Source organism: Lampetra planeri, unplaced genomic scaffold (genome assembly GCF_965212315.1).
Source record: "Lampetra planeri unplaced genomic scaffold, kcLamPlan1.2.h2 scaffold_164, whole genome shotgun sequence".
In the NCBI taxonomy this organism is placed as follows: Eukaryota; Metazoa; Chordata; class Hyperoartia; order Petromyzontiformes; family Petromyzontidae; genus Lampetra; species Lampetra planeri.
The window spans coordinates 48,545-61,060 of record NW_027614372.1 but is presented as its reverse complement, the minus strand read 5'-3'; the positions used below and the strand labels follow the sequence as shown (position 1 = coordinate 61,060).

The 12,516-nt window shown below is 50.7% G+C and overlaps 1 protein-coding gene across 3 annotated transcripts in view; it reads right to left on the bottom strand.

Annotated features, from left to right (window-relative positions):
- Nucleotides 1–12,516, bottom strand: part of NUP155 (nucleoporin 155) — a 37,632-nt gene continuing 25,116 nt past the window's right edge. For all 3 annotated transcript variants that reach the window (XM_078622591.1, XM_078622592.1, XM_078622595.1), the window contains exons 27-35: nucleotides 12,077–12,181; nucleotides 11,141–11,295; nucleotides 10,570–10,699; nucleotides 8,867–8,980; nucleotides 7,823–7,943; nucleotides 5,763–5,873; nucleotides 3,685–3,821; nucleotides 2,390–2,496; nucleotides 1–2,022 (exon numbers count right to left, since the gene is read on the bottom strand). In XM_078622591.1, the coding sequence (XP_078478717.1) occupies nucleotides 1,884–2,022; nucleotides 2,390–2,496; nucleotides 3,685–3,821; nucleotides 5,763–5,873; nucleotides 7,823–7,943; nucleotides 8,867–8,980; nucleotides 10,570–10,699; nucleotides 11,141–11,295; nucleotides 12,077–12,181 (1,119 nt within the window). In that variant the 3' untranslated portion in view covers nucleotides 1–1,883. The remainder of the gene's footprint in view (nucleotides 2,023–2,389; nucleotides 2,497–3,684; nucleotides 3,822–5,762; nucleotides 5,874–7,822; nucleotides 7,944–8,866; nucleotides 8,981–10,569; nucleotides 10,700–11,140; nucleotides 11,296–12,076; nucleotides 12,182–12,516) is intronic.

Below are 12,516 nucleotides of genomic sequence, written 5' to 3'. Positions count from 1 at the left end.
TGTATTTGTACAACTTTATTGATACCGAGCACACGTTTAAGGGTGCAGGGTCTTACTTTGCAGAGTATCTGATAATCCAAACAATGATGGTAGATCTCTGTTCCACAGGCGCATTGTGGGAATCCAGAAACACTTCACCGCCACCAAGGCAAAAAATCACGTGCCAAAAGAAAACCCCCACACATCACGTGTCGAAATCATTCCACTGGAGAACTCCAAAATATGCGAGAGACTTAAAAAACACCGCGTTGCAAAACGGCACGACAGTAGCAAGCCGTCGGCAGCTCCGAGTACTTTCATTCATCACTGGCACACACACAAACGAGCGGGGAGGAGGGGGGGGGGAATCTTCCGTGCGTCCTGTGACCGGTCTCATCACCGACTCTGGCGTCCCAGCGGCAACCGACCGGCGGCGGCAGCAGCTATCGAATTGCGTGCAGGCAGGCGAAACTGCAGCCAGGCAGGTGAAACTGCAGCCAGGCAGGTGAAACTGCAGGCAGGCAGGTGAAACTGCAGGCAGGCAGGTGAAACTGCAGGCAAGCAGGTGAAACTGCAGGCAGGCAGGTGAAACTGCAGCCAGGCAGGTGAAACTGCAAGCAGGCAGGTGAAACTGCAAGCAGGCAGGTGAAACTGCAAGCAGGCAGGTGAAACTGCAAGCAGGCAGGTGAAACTGCAGGCAGGCAGGTGAAACTGCAGGCAGGCAGGTGAAACTGCAGGCAGGCAGGTGAAACTGCAGGCCCCCCCCCCCACTGCACCAGCTACGCAGAGCGGTAGAGGAGAAAATTAAGACACGGGGGGGGGGGGGGGCAGTTTATATTTGTTGTGCCAGGGTCAGTGCCGGATTATCCTGGTAGCAAAAGTAGCTGTACATGCGACGGACCCCGCACTTTCAAGGGCCCCGCGCTAAATGGTTTTAAGCTTTCAATTTCGGTTCAGTGATTCTGCACTTGCACTATTACTATAGTACTATACCGCCTTCAACTTTTATGAACGACTGGGTGTTTAAGGTTCGCGATTTGTCGTATTATCTGGCCGTACAGCAAATGAAAAAATACAATTACTGTACCATGCAAGTAAAAAATGTGTTTTAATGTTTTTATTTATTTAGGGCCCCTTTCTAACATCTGCTACAGGCCCCGCACTAGCTTAGTCCGGCACTGGGCCAGGGGCAAATGGCAACCAAAAGCAACACCACCGCATCTGGCCCGACTCATTCAGAACAGGCAACGCACGCATCGCCAGCTCGTTTTGTCCCAATCATATCTTCGCGTGTTTGCATTCGACTGTAACGACAGGGGAATTTTAAGCCTTAAACCTCGATAACAGCAGCAACACCAACTTACACTCATATCGGTGCTCAAGGCCGGGAGCTGCTATTGCTGCTGGCCAATGGGAAAGTTCTCAATAGTGGGATATGTTGTACGACCAAGGACGGAGTCTCTTACAAAGGAAAAAAAAGATTCAGAAGGGCAATGTTTCATCTCTCACCTGCTCCAGTTAATCACGCATTCATTTATTTGTCATTCACTCACATCCAACAATTAGAAAATCTCACAGCGTCCATAAAAACAAACAGCACCAAAGGTCTGTCCCCCCCCCGCCCGTTCCAGCATGAGCAAAAACAGGCGGAGGCAACCCCATCTTCCTTCCGCGTGTGCCGCGTGCGACAAAATCCGACGGTTATCTCGGGCAAACTTGTCCACAGCGGGAGCCCTGTGGTCAAGAACCGGCCGCTGCAGATGACCCGAGACGCACACGGCGACCGACGGTGAAGGTTCTGACAAGAAACGGTGGAGGCTGCGGGCCCTCGGGTGAGCGGGGTAGTGGCGGCAGTAGTTGGTGCCGAGCAGCCGACGAGCCGGTGCGGCGGGGGGGGGGGGCCTTCAGAGGAGCCTCTCGAGTTTGGCCTGCAGCGAGCGGAAGCTGCCCACGGTCTGCTGCAGCTCCAGACTCTGCTCCATGGTCTTCAGCTCCATCAGGTAGTCGGCCATCAGGTCCAGGCAGGTGTTGGTGAACAACCGTCTGCAACGACCCGCGCCCCCAACGTTAAGGCGACGGCTGGGCGTTGAATCGTACACGAGGCAATGTCGCGTCCTGCTACGGCAGAGCAAGCGTGTCCCCCGTACGCGGCGTTGTATCCGATGCACGAGAATAATACCGCCGTTTGTCACATTTCCAACGGGAAGACGGGTACAAGCACGTACGTATGTAGGAAGGTTGAACTTCTTTCGCACCGCGTTACCGAAGAACAGACTGCACGCACAACGCGCGCGCGCGTACTAAAACGCAACACAAGACGCGTACGCGAGTCTCCACACGCAGCACACGGTAGGCCGCCAACGCCGCCCCCTCCCGCGACGACGGAACGACCGAGCAGCGGCTGACGCACCTTTCGCTGGGCGGCACGGTCTCCGGCTGCTGAAGGTACTTGTTGAGGATGGAGCGGATTGAATGCAGCAGGTGCAGCGGCTGTCGGAGCCGGTACCAGCACGTGTCCTGCACAGCCACCCACACGTTCGCACGCGCAAAGATAAGACCTCCCGCGTAGCGCAAACTAAACGCTGTTTTTATTTTACCAGGTAAGGCCCATTCAGCTATATAGTAGCTCTTTTTGTCAGAAGCGACCTGGCCATCAGAAATGATCGCTCGACCAAGTGGCTTATCGTCACGTGGAAATTTACAGCGACCAAATATTCTAAACGCGTGATGTTTATTCTAAATGTGGAGGGAAAAATCCGAGGACCCTTAGAAAAATCCACGCGACCACGGAAAGAGGCACGCAAACTCCAAATATACAGCAGGCATCGTCACGGTCAGGATCGAACCCACAACCTCTTGTATACCAGGTAAGGTTATAGTTAACATCTCTCAACCGTGGCGCCCTAATTAAGAAGATCGGGAGAACATCTTAAAAATTTGAACCGTGACAACCGGCACACCTGAACTATTCTCTTGTACGTACATATGTACGCTGAACGTCTTTCGCACCGCACGTAGCCAAACTGTGATAAATGGGAGGTGCACCGCAACCACCAACTTTCGAGCGCCATCACGGGAGACCTTTAGACGTCCAGCGCAAAGCAGACGGCACGTGAATATCCACACACCGCCGTGGTTAACAACACCCACACAGGATTAACCAGGGCGGTCCCTGCTTAAAAACACCCACAACACCGTATCAACCAGGGCGGCCCCGTGGAGAACAACACCCACACCAGAGGTCGCAATCGGGTACCCGATACCCGTACCCTACCCGATACCCGGCTACCCGTACCCGGCCGGGTACGGGTACCCGTTTGCGACCCTGGTGCGGCCGGGTACGGGTAGGCCGTGAGTCACTCGTGAGTCACCGTTTGTCACTCATTTCCCAACGTCTTGTCTCTTCTCACAATTCAAGTTCCTAGAATCAACCCACCTGCGCCTGCAACATGGCTTCATCCCAGAGGTTGCAATCGGGTACCCGATACCCGTACCCTACCCGTACCCGTTTGCGACCCTGGTACGGCCGGGTACGGGTAAGGAATCAAAACCCGTTTGCGACCTCTGACCCACTGACCCACACCGTTTTAACCAGGGCTGTCCCTGCTTGAAAACAACCACAAACACAGAACAAACCAGGGCGTCACCGTGGGCCGTCTCGGTTACCGCGATGAGAAAGCCCCGCGCAACGCCCCCTTGTGTCACCTTGGTGCGGAAGACCTTGTCGTAGGTGTGCAGCAGCAGCGGCAGGTCCGCGGCGACCTGCAGCAGCGTGTGCGGCACGAAGCCCTCGTCCCAGCCCAGCGTGCACACGTGCTGCTCCAGCGTCAGCACCAGGAACTCTGCGGCACAAAGACGAAGGATTCCCCCCCCCACCCCCGCACATCCGATCAGCACGGTTGGCTGTGTACGGTACGAAAGAAGTTCAATATATATACAAACCATCACCATATCATCACCATGACCACCATTACCATCATATCATCATCACTACCTCAGCATCAGCATCATCAAGCCACTGGAGCTATGCACCTTTAAATCACGTACATGGAAAACTAATTTCTTTAGAACTGCTTCGTGTGTTTAGGTTGGCGACGTACGGTGCAAAAGCAGTTCTACATACACAGACTAACAGAGATCCATAGACTCACACAGAGATCCATAGACTCACACAGAGATCCATAGACTAACACAGAGATCCATAGACTCACACAGAGATCCATAGACGAACACAGAGATCCATAGACTAACACAGAGATCCATAGACTCGCACAGAGATCCATAGACTCGCACAGAGATCCATAGACTCGCACAGAGATCCATAGACTCACACAGAGATCCATAGACTCACACAGAGATCCATAGACTAACACAGAGATCCATATACTCGTACAGAGATCCATAGACTCGCACAGAGATCCATAGACTCGCACAGAGATCCATAGACTAACACAGAGATCCATAGACTAACACAGAGATCCATAGACTAACACAGAGATCCATAGACTCACACAGAGATCCATAGACTAACACAGAGATCCAAAGACTAACACAGAGATCCATAGACTAACACAGAGATCCATAGACTAACACAGAGATCCATAGACTAACACAGAGATCCATAGACTCACACAGAGATCCATAGACTAACACAGAGATCCAAAGACTAACACAGAGATCCATAGACTCACACAGAGATCCATAGACTCACACAGAGATCCATAGACTCACACAGAGATCCATAGACTAACACAGAGATCCATAGACTCGTACAGAGATCCATAGACTCGCACAGAGATCCATAGACTCGCACAGAGATCCATAGACTAACACAGAGATCCATAGACTAACACAGAGATCCATAGACTAACACAGAGATCCATAGACTCACACAGAGATCCATAGACTCACACAGAGATCCATAGACTAACACAGAGATCCATATACTCGTACAGAGATCCATAGACTCGCACAGAGATCCATAGACTCGCACAGAGATCCATAGACTAACACAGAGATCCATAGACTAACACAGAGATCCATAGACTAACACAGAGACCCATAGACTCACACAGAGATCTATAGACTCACACAGAGATCCATAGACTCACACAGAGATCCAAAGACTAACACAGAGATCCATAGACTCACACAGAGATCCAAAGACTAACACAGAGATCCATAGACTAACACAGAGATCCATAGACTCACACAGAGATCCATAGACTCACACAGAGATCCATAGACTAACACAGAGATCCATAGACTAACACAGAGATCCATAGACTCGCACAGAGATCCATAGACTCGCACAGAGATCCATAGACTAGCACAGAGATCCATAGACTAACACAGAGATCCATAGACTAACACAGAGATCCATAGACTAACACAGAGATCCATAGACTAACACAGAGATCCATAGACTAACACAAAGATCCATAGACTCGCACAGAGATCCATAGACTCGCACAGAGATCCATAGACTAACACAGAGATCCATAGACTAACACAGAGATCCATAGACTAACACAGAGATCCATAGACTAACACAGAGATCCATAGACTCGCACAGAGATCCATAGACTCACACAGAGATCCATAGACTCGCACAAAGACCCATTTCTTGAGAACTGCTTTAAGTGTTTAGTTTTCCGTCCTTCCCCCCGCACCTCCGATTAGCGCGGTTGGCTACGTACGGCGCAAACGAAGTTCAACATACAGCACACACATGCATACACACAGAAGAACAACAACATTGCCGAGCAGTGCGGAGGACCCACCCAACGGGAAGTACTGTGGCGTGCTGCTGTAGCTCTTGCCCAGCGACACGAGCTTCTGGTTCAGCAGCTGCATGCGGTCGGCGGGGCTCCGGGAGGTGCTCTCCTGCAACTCTGTGAGCACGGGGTGGGAGAGGAGGGGGGGGCAGAGATCACAGTGAGATGGTGAGAGGGGGAGACCAGGGAGGGTAGACTCAACACTGCCCATAGACTCAACACTGCCCATAGACTCAACGCTGCACCATAGACTCAACACTGCCCATACTCAACACTGCCCATAGACTCAACACTGCCCACAGACTCAACACTGCCCAGACTCAACGCTGCCCATAGACTCAACGCTGCCCATAGACTCAACACTGCCCACAGACTCAACACTGCCAATAAACTCAAAGCTGCCCATAGACTCAACACTGCACATAGACTCAACGCTGCCCATAGACTCAACGCTGCCCATAAACTGCCCACAGACTCAACGCTGCCCATAGACTCAACACTGCACATAGACTCAACACTGCCCATAGACTCAACACTGCACAGACTCAACGCTGCCCATAAACTCAACGCTGCCCACAGACTCAACGCTGCCCACAGACTCAACGCTGCCCATAGACTCAACACTGCACAGACTCAACGCTGCCCATAAACTCAACGCTGCCCAGACTCAACGCTGCCCATAGACTCAACACTGCCCATAGACTCAACACTGCCCATAGACTCAACACTGCACCATAGACTCAACACTGCCCACAGACTCAACACTGCCCATAGACTCAACACTGCACCATAGACTCAACACTGCACCATAGACTCAACACTGCCACATAGACTCAACACTGCCCCATAGACTCAACACTGCCCATAGACTCAACACTGCACCATAGACTCAACACTGCACCACAGACTCAACACTGCCCCATAGACTCAACACTGCACCACAGACTCAACAATGCCCCACAGACTCAACACTGCCCCATAGACTCAACACTGCCCATAGACTCAACACTGCACCATAGACTCAACACTGCACCACAGACTCAACACTGCCCCATAGACTCAACACTGCACCACAGACTCAACACTGCCCCATAGACTCAACACTGCCCATAGACTCAACACTGCCCATAGATTAAACACTGCCCATAGACTCAACACTGCCCATAGATTAAACACTGCCCATAGACTCAACACTGCCCACAGATTAAACACTGCCCATAGACTCAACACTGCACCTCTTGATTAGCATGGTTGGCTACGTACGGCGCTAAAGAAGTTAAACATATGGTACGTAACATTTATTATATATTTTAAAACGATGTAAAAACCAAAGTCAGTGATTTGTTGCTCAAATTATCAGTGGTAGTGGTCGAATCCTGTAACTGCCTCTGAACCATCGGGGGTTCCACATTCTAAACTATCACAAGTAATAGTTCAACGAAGTGGCTCATCATCATGTGGAAATGCATAGCAGCCAAATACTCCAAACGCTTGTTTCCAAATGTGGAGGGAATAACCGGAGGACCCCGGAGAAAAATCCACGCGACAACCACGGGGAGAGAGAGAGAAACGCAAACTCCAAATATACAGCAGCAGGCGTCATCAGGGTCGGGATCGAACCCACGACCTCCTGTACACCAGGCGAGGTAGTCAACATCTCCTAGCCACCGTGATGATGATGAGAGAGAGAGAAACGCAAACTCCAAATATACAGCAGCAGGCAACGTCAGGGTCGGGATCGAACCCACGACCTCTTGCATTCCAGGCGAGGTAGTTAACATCTAGCCACCGTGACGCGGGGGGTGAGCCCTTCTCCACAGGACAACGACTGTTGATTGCCCCGGAGGGAAGAAGGGATTTCCTAAATTAGCAGTGGTTAATTTCAGCCGGAACAGTCCGCGAGACTAGTTCCGGAAATTATTTTGGCACGCCACGGGGAGCAGCACAACGTGGCGAGCAGCAGCGGAGGGCAGATTATCACAAAATCGAGAATCGGTTAACAACCCCCTTTGCCCGAGTGGTGGTGGTGCGGTAGGAGTGTGCCGTTCTCCCCATCCTCCTCCTGCCTTTCTCCACGATGTCGCGCCACAGCGTCTGGACAAGGGTGGTGTCGGCGTGGCTGGCGCAGTGCAGGATGGCGAGCTTGCACTCCGACAGGTGGTACGGGTCCGCAAAGTCCCCGTACAGCTGTTGACACAGACGTGCAAGTGCACGCGCACACACACACACGCACACACACGCGCACACACACGCGCACACACACGCACACACACACACGCGAGCGCGATTTCGCAATGAGGAATTCAACGCAACACCACATTCGACGCAGTCAAATACAACCGTCAAGTCAAAACCCCGACTCCACACTTTGAGAGCTTATTCAGTCAGCTCCACATTAACAGTACATTTCTGAATGGGGAGGGGTCGCCCAGATAAAATAAAAACAAATGTAAATCAGCCGTAAAAAATATGTATTTGCTTACCCACCCACCACGTAGCCTGGGGTTGAAGACGTGGAATGCGTGGTATGTCGTCATTGTAGAATGTGTGGTGGGTTTTCATTGCTTAATGAAGTAATCGGTAACCGAGGCACGAGTTACTAAGTCTGTTAGATTTCGATTTAAAGCTTTCGTGACTGCAGGGATTCATCTTCTTGGTTCTTTCGGTAAAGTCACGTAGAAGGGAAATTATGTAATAATAAAAATAAAACATAATAAAATATTTCTCACGACGTTTCGGCCACAACGCAAGCAGCCGTCCTCAGGTGAAGAATGAAACACCACCAAGCTTGGAGCGTATATTTAAGCTGGGTTGGTGGGAGAAGAGCGCCTTGACAAAGGAATCTGCATATCACCTGAGGACGGCTGCTTGCGTTGTGGCCGAAACGTCGTGAGAATTGTATTTTATCATGTTTTATTTTTATTATTTGAATACTTCCCTTCTACGTGACTTTACCGAAAGAACCAAGAAGATGAATCCCTGCAGTCACAAAAGCTTTAAATCGAAATATGTTGAACTTCTTTCGCACCGGACGTAGCCCACCGTGCCAATCGGAGGCGAGGGGATGCACACTTGTTGTGCCGCTATGCTGCCGTGTCACGTGTGTCTACCTTGGTGACGTCCATCAGTTGAGAGTCCAGCTGGCCGAGTGCCTCTGCAATGCCGGGATAGGAGCCATAGTTCTTGCCGAGGGTCTTTTGGATCTGCAGCTGAATCCGCGCTACCTGCTCAGGGCACAGCGCACGCCACACAGAGGACGCTTACAGACGTACAGATAGGCCTCGGCAAGGTAAGGTAAAAGTTAAAAGGTAAAAACAACGAGCCTATTTTTACCCTACCTTTTACCTTACCACAATACAATCACTCTACCCTACCTTTTACCCTTTAGCAGGTAAGGTAGAAGGTAAAAAGCAACGAGCCTACCTTTTACCCTACCTTTTACCCTTACCCCATATAAATTACCCAATTACAGGGTAATTACTAGGGAACTACTACACATGAACAAGGTTTATAACGGTAAATGATAGGTAGAGCGCCACGGAGCTTTTAGTGGTAAACAAGGTACCGTATTTACCGGGTAATACTTCGCGCTACCTTTACCCTACCGGGTAATTCTTCCGAGCTACCTTTACCCTGTACCCTTTACCTTACCCCTTGGCATGTCGACACCTTTACCCTTTACCTTTACCCTTTTACCCGGTAAAAAGGGTAAATTACCTTACCTTGCCGAGGCCTACGTACAGAGGCGCATATGTGACCGCGTCGCATTCATCTCAATTATGGCAAAAATCGCCCGATGAAGCTGGTTGTAATTACCAGCGAAATGTCACCGTACTCAAATTGTAAATGTTGTGGTTTTACTCTCCAACACACCGGCGTGCTGGAGTCGTAACTGAAACGCACGTTTTGTTCACGTGACAAACCTTACCAATTGGCCGAGTCGAGTGGTGGTGCGTTAACGACGCGTTCATATTTACGCGATCTAACCCGGAAAAAAACCTTCATCATGAACGCATCTCAAACCCAACTTTTTTCGGTTTTCTTTCTCAATGTTCCCTACTAGTGCTAAATATCACAATTTTTTTTGCAGTTATTATATCGTAGATTTGTTACAAACAACTCTAGCTCTTCGTTAACATCTTCAGAGTGCATCGTGTGTTGTTTGGCACGATGTTTGTCGTTTCGATCGGGCGTCTTCAGGAAGTGAAATGCCGGCATAATGCCGAAAGCACATCGCAAGAGGCACATGGCACATCCGCGATTTGTCCTGCCTAAGCCCACTTGGCTTTCCGAAAGTTTATAATTTTATTAAATATACCTGCGTATGTTCCCTAATAGGTGCGTTCCTCTCTCTGTCTCTCAGCGCAATTCTAAGCGTTGCTTCTACCTTGCTTCTGCAGTTATTTGTTCAAAAGTTTTCGTTAACGACCGTGTTTCTGAACCGGCATAAAAAAACTATTAAATAAGAAACGGATTCCCCATATAGCCTTAACAGACTGTTGGGGCAAGTGCTGTTAGCGAGCACCTACGAAGGCCGGCACTGTGGCACACGAGGGGGGTAGGTGGCCAGCACAACGCCAGGGCCTTTTTGTCTCCTTAATGGCGATGGTTACACACGGCACTAGGTACTCATTTGAGGCTGAGTCAACCTAGGGGAGGAGGCCCAGGACCAATGATGATAATCGTCACCGGCATTGGTCGTGAGCGGGAATCGAACTCGGGTCGCCGGATTCGTAGCGCAGCACAGGACTGCACAGGACTATAACCGCTAACACCACAACCGCTGCCCACATCCGCCACCCCTCCTCCTCACCTCCATCTTCTCCTCCAGCTCGTGCAGAAACTCGCCGTCCGCGGCGTGGGGTGGCACGGTCGGGGAGCTCTTGGCGCTGAGGATGGCGCGGGCGAGGTACTCCATGCGCTGCTGCAACGTCACCTCCGTGCTGCGCGTGTTCAACGCGCGGGAGAGAGCGAAAACTTAGAAGCTGAGAAGATTATCAAGAAGGCAGAGGGCCCCCGGGGGTGCCGTCGCAAGAAAAAGCAGTCGGTACGGAATGGGAGAATTATACTTTCACAGGCACATTGAGAAATGGTCTGTGGCCAGTTGCATAGAACACCTTTTCCAATAACCGTGTTATTTTTTGCGTTTAGTTGGCTGTCCTTCCCCCGCATCTCCAATTAGCATGGTTGGCTACATAGTGCAGAAGAAGTTCAATACACACACGATATACACACAGCGATACACTCCGCTACTCCTGATGCGGTTATCTGGCTTGATCATCAGAATCGTGAAATTGTAGTATCACGCTCTGCATCTACATGAGCCATACGACGGAAGGAGGAGAAGTAGAAGTAGATGGCAGTGATGGTGGTGGCGGGCGCACCTGCTCATGTCGGAGAGGCGGGCGAGCACACGGGCCGCGGCACCGAACGCGCCCGACTTCTGGTGGAAACGCCACAGCAGGTCCAGGTAGGTGAGCTTGTCCTGCTGCAGAGAGCTCATGCGCACCAGGTACGGCTGCAGGTACGGCGAGGACACCTGCACGAGAACGTCCGGACGGGACGTTGGATAACATTAAAAAAACAAATCCCAAAATTTGCAAAGCCAAATAAAAAAAAAACTGTGATGTGTTTGGCCTCCACAAGATGTCTGAATGTGGCTTGAGGCCAAGCAGGGCCAGGGGGTAGTGGGTAGGGTAATCATTAAATTTCGATTTAAAGCTTTCGTGACTGCAGGGATTGATCTTCTTGGTTCTTTCGGTAAAGTCACGTAGAATGGAAATAATAAAATAATAAAAAATAAAACACAATAAAATAATTCTCACGACGTTTCGGCCACAACGCAAGCAGCCGTCCTCAAGTGAAGACCAGGTCTGTCGGGGAGACAGCGTGTTGTTTCATTCAGACGCTGTCTCCCCGACAGACCTGGTCTTCACCTGAGGACGGCTGCTTGCGTTGTGGCCGAAACGTCGTGAAAATTATTGTATTATGTTTAATTTTTATTATTTTATTATTTCCATTCTACGTGACTTTACCGAAAGAACCAGGAAGAGGGTAATCATTGTTGCTGCCATACACGAGGCTCGACCTGCTCGTTGTATGCGATGTGAGCGGCACGGCTTGGGTTCCCGCAGTGGAAAAACCCAGTCGTCGTCGCGATCATTACCAACGCCAACAACCATCCCCATTGCCTCCAACATCATCGCCGTCAACATTATCTCACGCACCATCATCTTCTCCAGCATCATCATCATCATTTTCATCTCCACCACCTTCATCATCATCATCATCTCCACCGCGGTCACAACTATCATCATCACCTCCAGCAGCTTGTCGGGGAGGCCGGCAGCCACGAGCCACTCGTAGAGGGAGATGTGGAAGAGCTCGTCTGTGCAGCGCTGAGCCAAACGAAGCATCTGCTCATACTGCACGGAAGGAGTGGGGGACAAGGAGGGCCAGCAGCCAGCTCTGTCACATCACGCGTGACCACAGCTCATTGCTTAGCGCTACTGCTGTTGAATCGGTGTGTGTGCGTGTGCAGTGCGCTCGTGTGTGCCGTGTGTAAACGTTGTCTTTGTGCAAGTAAACACTGCCTGTGTTTGTGCGCTGCTTTCAACGGTAAACAAAGGTGGTGCATCTCGGTTAACTCACAACACCTGGATGGGTCTCCTGTGACCTGCCAGCAAATCTTCAGACGCATCAGGTGGCCTCAAAGTGCAGCTAGTGTCGTGGGGACGTCACCGTCACGGTTGTTGTCGTT